At 44.4% G+C, this 18,692-nt stretch overlaps 1 protein-coding gene across 1 annotated transcript; it reads left to right on the plus strand.

The window, feature by feature from the left end:
• Nucleotides 1–281: 281 nt before the first annotated feature.
• Nucleotides 282–16,132, plus strand: tmem168a (transmembrane protein 168a). Its single transcript, XM_061807402.1, has 6 exons — nucleotides 282–377; nucleotides 843–1,735; nucleotides 1,894–2,169; nucleotides 4,739–4,881; nucleotides 9,300–9,577; nucleotides 13,455–16,132. The coding sequence occupies exons 2-6, from the start codon at nucleotides 902–904 to the stop codon at nucleotides 14,003–14,005; spliced, it is 2,082 nt and encodes a 693-aa protein (XP_061663386.1). The 5' UTR covers nucleotides 282–377; nucleotides 843–901; the 3' UTR covers nucleotides 14,006–16,132.
• Nucleotides 16,133–18,692: the final 2,560 nt, after the last annotated feature.

Raw genomic sequence — 18,692 nt, forward strand, 5'->3', positions numbered from 1 at the left:
GGCCATCAGAGAAGTCCTGAGAGTTCACCACTGACTACAACAATATACCAGAATACAAAAATTTTGAGGCACGACGTCATGGTATCATTATGTTAAGTGTCAATAACTATTTACATAAATTGTCAGGGATTCCCAGAAAGAATGGTATTTTACTAAACTACAGGTTATTATTTCAAGTAAGCACTATTACTGTGTGTTCTTGACAAGACATTTACAAGATTTAAAAATGATGTGCAAAAGATATTAAATTAATTTGACGTATTATACGGTGGCTCAACGGGCAACAAACGAAAAGCGAATCTCGGGCTATTTTACCCTCTCAACTTGCTGTACTTTGGAATCCGGAAGTACAATTGCTCACATTTAGTCAACATCATGTAAGTTTCATTTTTATCGATAAATATTCTACAAAAACTAAGCTCATATACTGGAAGGGGTTTACTAAGTCGTGTTTTTGAACGCGTCCTGTTCTGTCAGCAAAAAAAAAAAAAAAAAAAAAGCAGCGAGTTACTTCAATGTTGAATGAATAATCATCGGTTATGCTAACGTTAGTGAGCATTGAGCTCCCCTGCTGAATTGCCACATCGCCAGAAAACTGTCAGCCGCACCGCACCCGCTGGCCAACTAAACGTGGAACTTCTCCACAACTATACTTAGTAAATAATTGCGTGCGGTGTTATCTGCTTGTTGTTTCAGTTTCAGCACTCGTAGCAAATCATGTCGCAGCACTTTCTCTGTTATGGCTTGTAATATAAATAAAAGTTGAGATTTCAGGACAGGGTTGATGCAACCGCTTAAAAGGAGCAGAAATTAAAAAAAAAACGTTTTTTTTTTTTCCTCAGGGGCTGATTTATTTTTAATCACGCAAGAAGTTTGCAAGCTTTAATTTTTTCTGTCAGCCATGGCTCACGACGAAGAGGAAGAGGAGCTGACCGTCGAGGGGCCCAAGGAGGTGGACATGATCACATCAATACGTTGCCTTGGTTACCTGTCAAGCCTGAACCTCATGGTGGCGGTGTGCGTCGGGATGTACCTGCGCTGGGAGGTGACCAGCGAGCCGATGATCCTCGTCATCTTCATCCTGGGTCTTTTCGTCCTCGGGATTGCGAGCATCCTCCATTATTACTTCAGCATGGAGCAGGCCAGCCTGAGCCTGTTCCACCTGTGGTTTGGCTTCCTGCTCGGCCTCCTGTGCTTCCTCAACAGTCCCGCCTTGGATTCCGACGTGAAGGAAGTGGTCGCCAACTATCTCCTCCTGGCCAGCGTGATAATGAAGGCGGTGTGGGCCGTGACGGAGCGATTATGCCGCTCCGTCCGCGACAGAGCCCTCTTTCTGAAGTCCACCGAGTTCCTCGAGCTGCTCGGGTTTGCCATCGCCAGCACCACCATGCTTCTCAACAAGTCGGTGGCCATCGTCGGTCTCGTGGCGGCTCTGGGCGCGCTCATCGTGGACTTGAGGATGAAGTCCCTCCTGGCCTTGCCCAACTTGGTCAGCTTCGCCCTGGTCACCTCTCTGGTGTTTTTCCAAGCCTTGGACATTGCGGCCAACCCCTTCGCCTTGGGGTGCTACCTGGGCAGGCTGCTGTGCGAGCCCGTGTTGGACGTGTACTTCAGCGGGCTTGGTGCCACCGAACGCTGGATGCCTGTGCTCACCTTGGGGAACATGTGGAGGCGATTGTCCCTCCTGCCCTTGACCCTGCTAGAGCTGACCTTCATCATCTTGGCTGCCTTTAAGGTACAACCAAGGGGGCGGGAATTTTCACGTTTGTTTCGATTATGTACTGTGATGAGTTTGAAAACCTGGTTGAAAAATGAACATGGACTAGTGTTTTTTTTTTTTTTTTTTTTTTTTAAATATAGCAGAGTACATTTAAATACTTTTCTCTTGCGCAGCTCAGCCACTTGGAGCTGTGGTACTTGGTGATCCCGGGCTTCTGCCTCTTCGGCCTCTTCTGGTGCATCTGCCACGTCGTCGTCCTCATCACAATCTGGGGCTTCCATACGAAGCTGAGCGAGTGCCAGAAAGCCTGGCGGGCGCAGCGTTCCAGCAGCCGCAGCCTGGACCAGGTCATGGCCTCCAGGGGCATCCGACACTTTTGCCTAATTTCCGAGCGGCTGATGTTCTTCAGCCTGCTGTCCACCGTCATTCTGGGTGCCGTGTCCTGGCAGGTAAGACACTACCAGAAACTTTGATTGTCAACATCAGGTAGTCAATTATCTGCCATTTATTAAAAAAAGAATGGAATGATCACTGCAAACGCCTTTAAAACACTCCACGAGAAATAGTCGCAAAAAGACGGTTACTGTAACCTCCGGCCTACAAGCCGCGTCTTTTTTCACACGCTTTCAACCCTGCGGATTATGCGGTGATGCGGCTAATTTGTGCATTGTGTCTAACGGCCGCAAGGGGAAAAGGTCAAAGTGAGACTGGTGGAATATATGTGCCGAGGAAGTGACTTATTACCGGCCCTGTTCGCGCTGTGCTAGCGTTAGTGCTGTGCTAGTGTGTTTCTGTTGTATTACTGTGGTATCTCAGTGTTATTTACTGGTAAGTTTTATTTTAACCGGCCCTGTTAGCATTAGCGTGGCGCTAATGCTAGTGCTAACGCTAGCGCCACGCTCGTGTTAAAATCTTTCTGTGTACCGTCTTTCTTTGTAAATATCTTGTTTCAATGTGGGCACTTGTGGCTTTTACACAGCTGCGGCATATGTATGGACCAAATAGTATTTCCTTTACAAATGTACCCGGTGAGGCTTGTAACCAGGTGCGCTCTGTAGGCCGGGAATTACTACAGCAGATGAGGTACGTTTCATTTCTGCTATTTAATTCAAGTTTTTAGGCCAAGTGACGGCAGGTTATTTTCACGTGTTGATTTGGGGAACCCCTCTCGATCTTATTGGTTTATATTTTTGAATGAAACCTGACAGCCAATTGGAGTAGGGGTTCCCCAAATAGCAGACAAAATGAAAGAGTTGAGACGTATGGTTAGAATGTTTCACTATAATTTGAAGGCGATACGTGATAAAAAAATAAAAATAAAAAATCCCCCAAAGGCCCTTTTCCAAGTTCTTGGTGTCGTATTCAGGTTGACGTCTCCATTCCCGCCAGACTCCAACCAGACATTTAGACAGACTGTAATTTTGGGGGAACTCTTGTCATGCTGCTCGTGTTTTTGTGACTTCCACTTTTGGAAATTGATTAGCATTCTTGGAAGGAGCAGCAGGCACGCGGTGAAATCAACACGTCTCGAGGAGAATGCTAAGTGAGACTTTGTGCTCGTGACTCAGAAAATTGATTTTATTTACCGTAATTCCCGGCCGACAGAGCACACCTGTTTATAAGCCTCACCCAGTACATTTCTCAAGGAAATACTATTTGGTACATATATTAGCTGCACCTGTGCACAAGCCGCAAGTTCCCACATTGAAACCCCCATTGAAACATGAGATATTTACATAGACAGTAAACAGAAAGCTTTTTCAAAGTTTTAATACCTTAGCTTAGCGTAACATAGCAACAACACGGTAGCACGAACATTGCTGGAAAAAAAACACATTCCGGTAAAAAAAAAAAAAAAAAAAAAACAGCCACGGCAGCTACACAGTAGCAACATGTTAGGACTGCACTAACAGGTCCAGTTAAAAACAAAAAAAACCACCTAAATCGCTGAGACGCGGCAGTACAACAGCAGCAACCGCTAGTGCGGCGCTAATAGGGTCGGTGAAGAAAAAAACATACTGGCAAAAGGCACTTCCTTGACACATATATTCCACCGGTCTCACTCTTACCTTTTCCGCTCGAGTGCCCCCTTCCGGCTGTTAGAAAAAAAAATGCACAAATTAGCCGCATCAGCACATAAATAATATAAAAACTGCGGCTTATAGGCCGGAGATTACGGTGTGTTTCTAGCTGCGTTATTCAAAGGTGTTTGTGCATAACCCCAATTCGGTGCTCTCGTACCCCAATTTGTAACTGGTGTTCCCCAAACAAGGTTACCATTCAGTGATAAAAGTCAATAAATGTATTTTCATTTTGAATTGACTTATGATGTAAAAGATGCACCAGCTGAAGTTACTAAGAAAACATTCAAACAAAAATAACATTCCGAAATCACTGAGATGTGACAGTAAGTCAGCAGCAGCCACTACCACTAACACAGCGCTAACCGCTAGCAGGGCTAACGCTAATGCTAGCGCCGCCGCGCTAACAGGGCCGGTTAATAAAAACATACTGATAAAAATCCCAGAGACACGGTGGTAACACGCTAGCGGAGCGCTAACAGGGCCGGACCGGTAAAAGTCACTTCCTCGGCACATATATTCCACCGGTCTCACTCTTATCTTTTCCGCTCGAGTGGCCCCTTGCGGCCGTTAGAAAAAACTGCACAAATTAGCCGCATAACCGCATAAACCGCAGGGTTGAAAGCGTGTGGGGGGGAAAAAGTTGCGGTTAATAAACTGGAAATTACAGTATATTGTAACAAGTTCAAATGTTTCTGTCTCTCTTTACGTGATCATTTTCGTTCGTAAAGCGTTTTGTTTTCGATGTTTACTGATGTTGAGACAGTCTTAACAGTGCATTGTGTCTCTTGGAGCATGATCCTGCAGTAGGTCCCGTGTTGCGTAACTATCTTGCAAATTGTCACCACCAATTAATTGACTGTGGCCGCTTCTGCGCAAAATGTAAGTGACAAATGGAAGGAAATGACTTTTTTTTCCCCCTGTCTTCTCTGTGTAGCCGGCCAATGGTCTTTTCCTCAGCGCGCTGCTGGTGGTGCTACCGTTGGAGTCGCTGGCCCACGGGCTATTCCACGAGCTGGGGAGCTGTCTGGGGGGCACCTGCGTCGGCTACGCCCTGGTCATCCCGACTACATACTGCGGGTAGGATTTCGAGTTAACAGATTTAAAGGTCAAGTGTCATCCCTTTAAACATTCTAAAATAGATATTGAAATAAAAAATACATATAACATGATTCACTTCCATGTCTATAGGAAAAAATAAGTGAGCGGAGAGCGCGTCATCCGTGCGCAAAGTCGCAAAAGTCTCATTCGACATCCAGGTGGTCGCCATATTGGCTGCATTTACTGTCCGTGACGTCACCCCGGACATTCGCCATTGAAAACACGCTGTGACCCTTACTATGGGAGACGAACAGCCCCTTCTGACACGGAAGCTCTTTCCGAAGAATAGAACATCTCACAATCGAGTGAAGTATCTGGGGCAATATTACCCAATTGTTTTGAGTTTTAGATGATATGCGGATCACTTCTAACTAACAACAGACTCCCCGACAGTATGACAGTATGTAGCGTACTCAGTCCGGGTGCGACGAGCCGATTACGGCTTCGGCTGGGGTGGCACCCAGGGGGCTCATCGCGGCTGGGGTGGCTTATCATGGCACTGAGCTGGGCCGCTTTACGGTGTTGTCGTCGCTCGCAGCTGAATGCGCCATTGTCGGCGGCGATAATCTGCGGTGTTGTTCATGACTGACAGCGGCGGCTATGAACTACGCTGCTGGCAATGGCACGTGACCAGCGGCCGCTTTACGGCGTTGTCGTTGCACGTGGCTGAGTGCACTTTTGCCGGCAGCATTGTTCACAGCCGCCGCCGTTTCCGAGCCCGACGTGGCAGCCTTCGCTGAAGCCGTGACTGACGGACGCGGCTCCTCGGCCGGCGTGGCTCATTTTCGGCGCCCTGATAAGCTACCTCGAGGCGGGCCACTTTACGCCGTTGTCGTCGCACGTGGTTGAGCTGACCTTTAAATCGTTAAGGTCAAGTGTCCGTATGTCAAGGGTGCCAAATGTGTCGACGTGCACATCAGAAGGCTTCCGTGCAGCCGCTGTTTTCAATTGCGAATGTGACATCACGGGCAGGAGATGCAGCCAATATGGCGACCACTTGGATGTCGAACGACGCTTCCGCAATTTTGCGCATGGATGACGCGCTCTCCTCTCATATCTATTTTTTAGCATAGGCATCAAAGTAAATAATGTTATATGTATTTTTCCACTCAATATCTATTTTAGAATGTTTATAGGGGTGACACTTGACCTTTAAGTTTCCATATTGGGGGAGGATTTCTGAGGCTTTTATTAATATGATATCCCGTCTCAACTCCCCTCTCAGTTAATACAAAACCAACTGGATAAATAAGCCAATAAAGATGCATCAACATGCCGCTAATGTTCGGCCCCTACAGGGATCATTCTGTCGGTCCCTGCACAGCATACTAAGTGGTGCAGCGTTTAGCCGTTAGCTGCCCCCCCCCACACACACACACAGTTTCTTGGCATCTTTTTTTAATAGGCCAGTTACTTTTGATGATCTGCTCACTCAATGAAAGCGTGGAACGCTCGCCGTCATATCGCTCCATCACCGACGTGGCGTGCCTCCTGTACATAGATCCTTTCCGTGCCCAACTCCCGCCGCGCCACCGCCCCTCTGCATTCGGGGCTGCACGCAGCCGGGCCCGCAGGGACGACTGAGGGCATGATGAGAATGCAGCGGTGTGTAATAGTCTGCTTGATGGCTGCGGATCATGTTGCCACAATGACAAGAGGCCCATAGGGAGATTACAGCAATCAGGGTGAGAAGTGGGAGGCCAAAATAAAATCAAAAATAAAAAAAAAATAGGAGGGTGTGACTGCAGCGAGGGAAAAACAAGGAGAGGCTCGAAACCAAGTGAGGGAGAAGTGAGAAGGGACAGCGTTTTGACAGGAGGGAGGGGTTCCGAGCGAGGATGAAAGCGAGAGACGGGGGACGATGTGGCGTGCATCTCAAAAAACTACGAGCCGTTCTTCCCCTGGGTGCCACCAGATCTGAAAAGATGAGATGAGCTTGCCGAGCCACGCCGTGGATGAAGCGTGTCATTTTTCTTATTAAAGCCGCCCGTGCGAGTTAAAGTGCGGCGGGGAGCCTCTGTATTTGCACGCGCAATCACCGTCAGCGCAGATGCGGGTCTCGGGACGGGTTTCTACAAAACTGTACTTTTAGTGACACAAATTTCCACCGTTTAAAAAAAGCAAAACAAATCAACGCAAGATAGTCGGAAAAGGAACAAAAAACAGTGTAATTTGTATTCTAACAAGAAAACACTCCACAATATTGTAACTGTATTGTAAAAAAAGCATACAGATGTGACATAATTCAATAGAATTATAAATTAATAGTTGGACGGTCATTGTGCAGCTCTTTCTGGTGCACCCACCATGACCACCTCAGAGCGGTATAAAACATCGAGCCATCCGTTCTCTTCACCGCTTATCCTCACGAGGGTTGTGGCTGTCAACGGGCAGGAGGCGGGGTACACCTTGCACTGGTTGCCAGCCAATCGCAGGGCAGGGTGTCTGTGTACTGTTGATTTCTGTCTCCAAACAGTACGACGAAAAAGTAATTCTTATTTTTTTTGGGGGGGGGCATAATTTTCCTACTTTGTCTTCAGATCATCAAACATAGGTAAATAGTCAAAGATAACCCAAGTAAAGTAAAGCGGAGTTTTTAGAGGGGGATTTTTATTTATTAAAGCAAAAAAACTATTTCAAACTACAAATACCTTTGTGTAAATTAAAAGTAAATTCCCCTGAAAGCCTAATAACCGGTTGGGCCATCCTCAGCAGCGACAACTGAAATTATAACTGGCAAGTTGTTTTTCACAGTTCTGTAGTGATATTTTGTGCCGCTTTACGGTATTATTTATCATTTATTTTTATGTTTTGGAATTTATTTGGGTTGTGGCATTTTGTTGCAGCTTTTGCCCTTCTTCATTTGGTCACACAGGTTCTGTTTAATTGCTTTTTTGAGAAGGTCTGGATGTAACGAAGGTTGGATGTAGTCATTGAAAATGAACTCACCTTTCCAAAAAATGATATTAACGAAAGTAATTTCATGGTCTCATAAGGTGTGTTTGCATTTTCAATAGATTAGGGTTGAAAAATTGTTCGAAGGGTTATCTTATCTATTTACATTTGTTTGATGATCTTAACCATTAGGGTTAGGGTTAGGTGCAAAAAACTAAACATTTGAGAAAGGGGCAATTAAATTTGCACTGCACTGTGTAATGCGCCACTGTTTTTGTTCAAGCCATTACTGAAAAGGGTTATAACTAGGACTCAATGTGAATTTCAAAACTGTCAGCTGTGTAAAGAAAAAAGCAAAACAACTCTGTGTTAATTTTTAAGTGAATTGGCGTATTTGTGTGTATTCATAATTAGTCTTTAAGCAAAAAAAAAAAAAAGAAACAAATCATTTAGTCCCTTTTTAAAAAAGAGAAAATGTAAAACACTTCTGCTTAGCAGGTCAAATATGAACCGTAATTTCCGGCCTATAAGCCGCGACTTTTTTCACACGCTTTCAACCCTGCAGTTTATGCGGTGATGCGGCTAATTTGTACATTTTTTCTAAAGGCCGCAAAGGGGCACTCGAGCATAAAAAGTGAGACCAGTGGAATATATATGCCGAAAAAGTGACTTTTACCGGTCCGGCCCTATTAGCGCTGCTCTAGCGTGCTACTGGCATGTCTCAGTGACTTTTACCGGTATGTTTTTTGTTTTTAACCGGCCCTGTTAGCGGGGCGTTAGCGTGGCGGTGCTAGCGTAAAACTCTGTGTACCGTCTTTCTTTGTAAATATTTCGTGTCTCAATGTGAGTTTAAACTAGGGCACTTGCAGCTTTTACACAGGTGCGGCGTATGTATGTACCAAATGGTATTTCCTTTACAAATGTACTGCGTGAGGCTTAGAACCAGGTGCGCTCAATAGGCTGGGAATTACGGTAGTATGAATGAATGATGTAATCACACTGCACATATGATGAGTAGTTGCCAGGACTCCATCCCGTGCACCGCAAACCCAACTTTCACCCGTCCTTGCGAAACTGATGTCGAAGGTGATAATGGGGGCGCCGGGCGTAATATGACGACACGCGTCGTGCAGATGACTGGAGTGCGGGCGTGAGGCATGACTCCCATCCACTTGGCCATGAATAACATCAAGCCCGCAGATTGAAGGGGAATGTATGGCCGTGTGATTTGCAGCCAGCCTTGACTTTGTGTGTGTGTGAGATAGCGTGTACATGTCACCCCCCCCCCTTCCCACACACCCCCGACTATGTTGCTCATGCAGCTGCCATCCACGTACAACCACACAGTTTTTCATCATATCACTTTGCCCTTGACTTTGCTTTTCAGTCTGTTGTCATCATCCTGCTCACCTCCTCAGCCTTTGCTTTCATTCCGAACTCTCTGATCTACTTCAGTGTTTTTATGCTCACAACTCTCTTTTTTTCCCCATTCCCTTTCGCAGCGCCGACGGGCAGCCCTCGCTGCTGCCCCCGGAGCAGGCCCAGCAGTTGAACCTGCGCTCCACGGGGATGCTGAACAACGTGCAGCGTCTCTTCTCGCACCACATGATCCGGACGTTCGGCTGCGACTACTCGGCCAGCGGCGTCAGCCTGGAGACGCTGCACGGCAAGCTGCGCAACTTCCTGGAGCTGCGGACGGCGGACGGGCCGCGCCACGACACCTACCTGATCTTCTACAGCGGGCACACGCAGAAAGGAAGCGGAGCCTGGGCGCTAGCTGGTGAGTTTTGATGAAGCTGGGCAGCATGGCGAACAAGTGGTTAGCATTCCTTCCTCAGTTATGCACACTTCTAAAGTTTGGTGTTGAACGAACGCCTTCCTGTTTTTGTGGTTATCATACCGGCAGAATCGAATACTGGCCGACGCTTACCTGTGATCAAAACAAGGACAAGCTGTATAAAAAAATGGATGAAGTGGTTGATATAACTAGTTTCCCAGCAACCGCACTCATTTGTGCTCTCATCCACTTTTGTACTAGGATGCCAGAGAAAATCGTACCGTACATGGCGATGGTCACAATAGTTCTGTTTGTATGGAAAATGGACAGATGGGTCTTACATACTATACATTGAAGAAAATAAGTATTTGAACACCCTGCTATATTGCAAATTCTCCCACTTAGAAATCATGGAGGGTCTGAAATTTTCATTGAAGGTGCATGACCACTGTGAGAGAGAGGGATCATCTAAAAAGAAAAATCCAGAGAACACATTGTATGATTTTTTTTAATAAATAAATATATGATATAATATAATAAGTATTTGAACACCTGTGCATCAGCTAGAATTCTGACGCTCAAAGAACTGTTAGTCCGCCTTTAAAAGTCCACCTCCACTCCATGTATTATCCTGAATCAGATGCACCTGTGAGAGGTCGTTCGCTGCATATAGACACCTGTCCACCCCGCACAATCAGTAAGACTCAAACTTGTAACATGGGCAAGACCAAAGAGCTGTCCAAAGACACCAGAGACAAAATTGTACAACTCCACAGGGCTGGAAAGGGCTACGGAGAAATTGCCAAGCAGCTTGGTGAAAAAAGGTCCACTGCTGGAGCAATCATTAGAAAATGGAAGAAACGAAACATGACGGTCAATCCCAATCGGAGGGGAGCCCCATGAAAGATATCAACTCGTGGGGTCTCAATGATCCTTAGAAAGGTGAGGAATCAGCCCAGGTTTACACGACAGGACTTGGTCAATGACCTGGAAAGAGCTGGGACCACCGTTTCCAAGGCGACTGTTGATAATACACTAAGACGTTGAAAAATGCATGGCACGGAAGGTTCCCCTTGCTTCAACCAGCACATGTCAAGGCCCGTCTTAAGTTTGCCAATGACCATATGGATGATACAGAGGAGTCATGGGAGAATGTTTTGTGGTCAGATGAGACCAAAATGGAACTTTTTGGTCATAATTCAACTAACCGTGTTTGGAGGAAGACGAATGATCAGTTCCCTCCCAAGAACACCATGCCTACTGTGAAGCATGGGGGTGGTAGCGTCATGCTTTGAGGGTGTTTTTCTGCACATGGGACAAGACGACTGCACTTTTTTTAAGGAGAGGATGACCACGGCCATGTATTGTGAGATTTATGGGAACAACATCTTACGCAACATTGTGGCTGGGTCTTTCGACATGACAGTGACCCGAAGCACACAGCCAGGAAAACCAAGGAGTGGCTCCGTAAGAAGCTTATCAAGGTTGTGGCGTGTCCTAGCCAGTCTCCAGACCTTAAACCCAATAGAAAATCTTTGGAGTGAACTGAAACTCCTTGTTTCTCAGTGACAGCCCAGAAACCTGTCTGATCTAGAGAAGATCTGTGTGGAGGAGTGGGCCAAAATCCCTGCTGCAGTGTATGCAAACCTGGTGAACAACTACAGGAAACGTTTGACCTCTATAATTGCAAACAAGGGCTACTATACCAAATATTAACGTTGGTTTCCTCAGGTGTTCAAATAAAGGATTTTAGATGATCTCTCTCACAGTGGACATGCACCTACGATGAAAATTTCAGACCCCTCCATGATTTCTAAGTGGGAGAACTTGCAATATAGCAAGGTGTTCAAATACTTATTTTCTTCACTGTCATGTTTTTATACACCAAAAGTATCACACTATAATTATCCGTTAAGCACCTTTGTTTCTTCAGAAAAAAACATTTATTCTCCCTCTCATTTAGTGATTGCCTTCGCCCTGCAAGTGTCATTTGCATCCCTCTCTCCACTTTGCATTCTTCCCCTCATCCCTCAGTCATTCACAGGCTGATTTGTCACAGTCCAGACAAGTGCGCCCAAGGAGTTAAAATTGCTGTGAAGGACAGAAGCCGAGCAGAGAATTCTGGGAAAGTTGCAGGCAGTCTTTCTGCGACACAAATGATGACCTGACAGACTGTCTGGGGGGATAAAGACCGCAAAAGTTGTCTTTATGTCAGCATCCTAACTTAACACCTCAAGCTGTAATTTTCAGACGAGATACTACAGATCGTGCCCTTAACTTGAGCAACTGATTTCAAATTTGTCGGCAGGGAAACACACCCCACTACATTTTTGCTGCCCACGCCTTCTGTTAAAGTCAGCCATTTTATTCGTGCACTTTGTGTATCTGCTGTGGTTAGACGGACAGTCGGGCAAGTGGAAGCTGACAGGTTTGATCCAAGCGCAGACACTCTGTCCATCAGGAGTGTCACGCTGAATTGTCCTTGAACCGCTAACACCACGACAGTTCATCCACGCTATTCGTGGGGGATACTGACGGTGCTCTGCCACAAATAGCAGTGAGTAATCAATGCCTGCCCCCCCCCAAAAAAAAAATTGGCTATATTAACAGCTCTATAACATACCCAAAATATGACTCGAAAGTACCCAAACTCATCTTACAGTCACAATTTTCTAACTGATATTTGATTAAAAAAACATACAAACAAACAATACAGTATAGTAAAGCCTCAGTTTTCAAACATCCCCGTTTTCAAACATCCCCGTTTTCAAACATCCCCGTTTTCAAACAACGGAAATTTCGAGATTTTTTTGCTTCTGTTTTCGAACGAAAATCAGTACTCGAACGGCTCCGACAAAACCCGGAAATAACATATTGCGCGTGGCCAGACCAGCTGACCCACGACGCGCTTTGTTGTGAATTTCCACGCCGCTGAAAAAACCTGGAAATAACAATGCGCGCGGCGCAAGCAGGTGATGTTTGTTTTTGTCTATTCCAACGCCCCCCCCCCCCAAAAAAATAACGGAAATAACATAACACGCTCCAAACAAACGCTCCCCCCCACTCATTCTTGTTTGATAAAAGTTATTCTGCACTTTTGTGAATAAAAGAAAGGTTTACAAGGCTGGGGGCCGAGTTGTGACAGATACAGAAATGCACTCCCAGCCTAGCGCACTCTACTACTAAAGCATACATTTTAAGCCAAAAATAAATATATTTCTTCAATTATTTTATTATACAAAGTATTTAAACTGTACATGTGTTTCTACTATGCTGTTTAATATCAGGAAAAGCTAAAAAAATGCTTTAAAAAGCCACATTTTTTTAGGCTTGGAATGCATTATTTCTTTTTCCATTCATTGTAATGGGAAACATCAATTTGGTTATTGAACAATTCACTTTTCGAACCATTTTCTGGAACGGATCGTGGTCGAGAACCGAGGCATCACTGTATATGCGGGTGGCTTGGCTTAGGTGGTCTCAGAACACAGAGGTTGGAGGTTTGAGCCTTTGTCACCATGTCTAAGTTAGTGTCTTAAGTTGAGCAAGATACTGAACCTCAAATTTAGAAAAGTGCTATTAAAGTGAAAAGCCCAAAAACATTTGGCCGGAAGTGAGCGTTGCAATACATTTGTGATCTTTAGCCACATAGCAAAGCAAATTCATCCACAAGTTATGCAAACAACACCCTGACATAAAAATATTAGTCGAGATGTGTCACTTCTGTGCATCCAATTCCTACTTTCTTATTGGCCAGGACTTTGGCGCCATATTAGCGCTTTACAGTAAGAGTACAAAGTATGTAAACGGGTAAGGATAAAAGGTAGATAGGTAAGGATAGGTCTAATACTTGATTGAGTTGCCACTCTTATTTTGGTAGGAGGTGAGAGTTTTCATCTGGCACAGCTGCTGGAGCTGTGGAAGGAGAAGAACGCAGGCCACTGCTCGCGTCTCATCCTGGTCCTGGACACGGAAAACTCCCTCCCCTGGGTCAAAGAGGTACGTAGGGTAGACGGGGTCTACATAGCGATACAAACGGCCGAGCCGTCGGCCTCCGGGCCCGACCCGGAGGCGGGCGAGGCCCCCCTGCTCGGGGACTTCACGTCCGATTGGGTGGAGTTCAACTGCAACCCGAACTGCGACACGGAGTGGTCCGAGAAGGGACGCAGCGTGGCGGCGGTCTACGGCGTGTCAAAACGCTGGAGCGACTACACGCTGCACCTCCCCACGGGCAGCGACGTGGCCAAGCACTGGAAGACCCACTTCCCCGCGGTGACGTATCCCATGGTGCACCTCTCCAACTGGTGCTGCGGCCTCAACCTGTTTTGGCTGTGCAGCGTGTGTCTCCGGTGCTTCAGGAGGTGCAAACTGGCTTGGTTTCCACCTGCCGTTTTGGACACAGGACAGGGCCTGAAACTGGTGCACTCCTAAGCGTGCTCCACGGACACCCGGACCAGTTCTACAAATTAGCACAAACGTTTCGATGCAGACTTAATGAAGTCCCATTGTAAGACTTAAATCTCTGTTTAACGAGACGGGATCCAATGGGGTTTAATTTTTTTTCCCAATTTATTTAACATATTCAAATGATAGTAAGATTCCATCGCAATTATTTTCTATGATGATATTTTTTCCAGTGACTTTTGCTAATTGCGGCTTACCAACGTGTAGGTCTTCTTTAGCATTATATAACCATTTGTTTTGTACATATGCATCATTTACTTATAATTTGATCAATAACGGTACAGATGCTTATTAAAAATTAAAAAAAAATCCAAGATAATCTAAACTAATCTAAGTTTCCCGTGATGAAACGGCTACAGTCCTCCTTGTAAGTTATTGATTTAAAATTGTTGGCATTCACGGTAAAGGCAATTATTATTGACACAGGCGATGGTGATGGCCAACTGAAATACATTTTTTGCATCATAGCAAACAGTTTCATAAAAATCATGCGAGTTGCTTGTTGCCCTTCAAACTTTTGATGCAAGGGGATAAATGATCCTAATTAAATAAACAAAAACCACGCAAAATTCATACATGCTTAGTCATCCTTCAAACAATGGCAAAAATGTATTTTTGCCGTCTCAGGTTGTGTGAATATAAAATGGCCGTCCTACACTGACGAATGCACTTTGGCTCACAGGTCCCTCTGGTGTATTGCAACAACATGAGACAAAGCCCCCTCTCCAGAGGCGTTGAGTAAAAACGGTTTGGGTGAGAAAGAAGTACGATTTGTAAATGAAACCAAAAAAGAAAATTATAATTTTAATAAAATTATTATATAAATTATTGAAAATGAATATCAGGGAATAGGAAACATTTTAATTGGCATCTTCAGAACAATATTGAAAATAATGAAGTTTAATTTCCGACACATAGCAGGCAATATATTTTTGCATTTAAACAAAAGCTAAATTATGGCAATAATTCAAATACTCAACAGTCAAAATAGCTGTGTGCCGCCTCTTTCCTGTTATTGATCAAATTCAAAGAAATTGACCCATCCAAATTTTTTATTTTTATTAGGACCTGCATTATACTTCTCAATGTTCGTAATATCTCTCAAACTTCAGCTTCACTAACTATGAAGAATTGATGCTGCTGGAGGCCTCCGATGCACAAAAATGACACGTGCTTTGAAATATGTAATCACGAAGCAGCACTCTGTCCTTTGCTGTCACTTTCCATCCAAAACGCTGAGAATTTCATTTTCCCATTGTCACGGCAACCGAGAAGAATGAAGCTTTTCTTCTTGGAAACGCAAGAAGTGATACATGTGACCAGCTTGGTATCCTGCGACATAACACTTATAATAAGAGAAATTAAAATGATTATAATGGTAAATTCTGGGAGGAGTGGGCAGAAATATGCCCACAATTCTTTTTGTTCTATTGCCTTTAAAAAAAAAAAAAAAAAAACGCTGTAAACTATATATTTAATGTAGATATAAGCCTCTTGGGCAAATTCCTTGTATGCTGCCTTAATTTCACTCCAATGTGCGCCTTCCATGATTGAACGCTGCCTTTCATCATACAAATCCCCCTACGTGCCTCACTGGAGTTATGTCGGAACAAAAAAAAATGTAATGAAGTTATTTTGACGTTCTTATTCATTATGGTTCCAATGTGGAGTGTGTCTGGGAGGGAAGTGTGCAATTCATTTATTTGAAGGGAAGCACATAAATATTGGGGAATGGAGTCATTTGGAATTTACACAGATTTAATTCAAATTTTTTATTTTTTTGCTGATTGGTTTTGATGTCACAATAGCCCAATTTGATCAATGACGTCATTGATCGGCTCAGAAAAAGACATTTACTCCGTGTCGCCATTGTGCACAGTATATCTCAATCCAAAAGATAGCTTATTTTTACATAATGGTATTTATATAATTATATTTTTTTTGTCTTTTGACATAATACTGTAAATATCTGACTGCCAATCAAATTATTAAAAAAAAAACAATGCGTAGCTCAGACGACAGGATAATTTGGTCTTTCAAAAGTGTTTCTTTCAAAAATGTCAAAATACTGCAATAAAATCTTGTATTCCGATACCACCGTATCCCGTTTTTTTACGATCATTGGGTTTTATCTTGACAACTCATGTGCGACCGATTAACATCTGTTACCGTGGGGATGACAACATGATTGTAGCGCACCGACTGTATTATAAGAACAAGGGGGGGGGGCTGTGTTGGTGGTCACCAGTTCTCAGGACAGAGGAGGACTTTGTGTCAGGTTTGCTTGAGGTACTTTTAATATAATACGCCTCGTAAGCAGGGAACAAAACATTACAAAGCCTAGCAAGCTAGTGCTAGCGCTCGTGGTTGTGTGTAAAAATGCTGCCATTGTTTTGAACGGAAGATCTAACTAGAGCACCGAATTCCAAACTTATTTTAATCCAATTAACATCTTTTACAATTGATGAATATGACAAAAGTTCTCTTCTTCTTTTCCTTTCGGCTTGTCCCGTTAGGGGTCGCCACCACATGTCATCTTTTTCAATCTAAGCCTATCTCGTGCATGGTGGTCTTCCTCTCGCTCTCTTCCCTGGCACCTCCATCCTCAGCACCCTTCGACGAATATACTCACTTTCTCGCCTCTGGACATGTCCAAACCATCAAAGACTGCTCTCTCGAACCTCGTCTCTAAAACATCCAACTTTGGTTATCCCTCTAATTAGCTCATTTCTTATCCTGCTCACTCCGAGCGAGAACCTCAACATCTTCATCTTTCTCCCAACTCCAGTTCTGCTTTCTGTTGTCTCTTCAACATTGCCCTTCATCCAAGCAGAGACTCTTCTGTCGCACAATACACCAGACACCTTCCGCCAACTGTTCCAACCCGCTTGGATCTGTTTTTTTCACTTCCTTACCACACTCTCCAATGCTCTGGATTGTTGACCCCAAGTATTTGAAGTCGTCAGACCTCACTCACTCTTCCCTCTCCACCCCTCTCATTCATGCGCATATATTCTGTTTTACTTCGGCTAATCGCATTCCTCTCCTTTCCAGTGCGTGCCTCCATCTTACTAATTGTTCCTCCACCTAGTCCCTGCTTTCACAATATCATCTGCGAACATCATGCTCCAAGGGGATTCCAGTCTAGCCTCGTCTGTCAGCCTATCCATTACCACAGCAAACAGGAAGGGGCTCAGCACGGATCCCTGATTCAGTCCCACCTTCACCTTAAATTCTTCTGTTACGGTACATCTCACCACTGTTGTGCTGCCCTCATACATGTCCTGTACTATTCTTACCTATTTCTCTGCCACACCAGACTTCCGCAGTTTTCGTTTCTTTAAACTCGGTGATCGGCACCAAAAACACTGATTGTGTAAATCCTATTGTCATACAATACTTGTATTAATTCAACACTAGCCGACACAATAATGTAACAAAAAATAGTTAAATTATTTGTATGAATAGTGTACTTTTTCATTCTCTCTCTCTTGCAAGCTGCAGCCTCAGCAAAGGCCATCAAAACGTACAGTACAAACACGGATACGCCAGCAGTCATTCACCACAATATTAGATTACGGGCCAGATTCATCTCCCAAACTGGATTAGGTAATAAAAAGAGCCAACCCCCCTCTCGAGGCCCAATGAGGATGTGCTGAGTCAGAGTCTGCTGGTCTCACGCACATGCTCATAGCAGGTAAACACACACTGCTGCACACATCGTCTGTCGCTAATCACTTGTCACGCAGCGTTAGCTTCCAATACCAGGAAAGTGACGCAACGCTTCGCTGCAGTTGTTAGAGGAAATAAATGTGCTTTTATGGGCTTTCTTTTTTTTAATCCTGACAGCGAGCATTTCTCTGACGGCAAAGCGAGGGTGGAGGGCAGTTTTATGCCCTTTCACACAATCCTCGCTGGCGAGTTTTGCTCCGGTAATTTGGTACATTACCGCAAGGTCCATTCATTAAAATTGCAAAGCGTGTACGAGCCTCTGTCAAGCAAAACTCCGTTCCGTGGTGATAATTGCTTTTTAATGTCTACGAATGAACCTGGTGAAAGCTCAGCATTATGGCTTTTTGTGTTTGACTCTTTTTGGGCCACCATTTTCACAAATGAGCTCAGCTAAATGTACTAGAAATGGACATAAAGATAAATGCTGAATTCTTTATTTTATTTCTGGCTCCCGTCAAACTAGAGGGAAACGATTACTGTTGTGTCCCAATGTTCCGTGAGCATTGCTGGTGTCAGTCGGGTCCTACTTCCCCCGAGAATGAAATGTCAAAACCATAACCTTAAGTCATGAACGGATGGAAGGATAGATGGGTGAGAGGACGCGTGCACTGGTTATATTATAGATACGTCGCTATCTCTAGTTTGACAAAATCAGTATTCCCTAACGCTCTATAAATGTACCATGACCTGTGACTAAGACCAAGCTTTCTGACACTAGGCAGTATATTTGACTCCAGAGTGCTTTAGATAGTCTTGGGATTTTACTGTACCCTGTACAGATTTAAGAAAACCAGTGCGAGATGTAGTAAAGCACTCCCAGATCTCATAACCAAGCCTCCTCCACGTTTCACAGTAGGGACAGTGTTCTTTTTTGTAGTCTGGGAATGAACGCCAGTTTTATCTCATCTACCCAAATAATGTT

This window comes from Syngnathoides biaculeatus, chromosome 20 (genome assembly GCF_019802595.1).
Source record: "Syngnathoides biaculeatus isolate LvHL_M chromosome 20, ASM1980259v1, whole genome shotgun sequence".
NCBI lineage: Eukaryota > Metazoa > Chordata > Actinopteri > Syngnathiformes > Syngnathidae > Syngnathoides > Syngnathoides biaculeatus.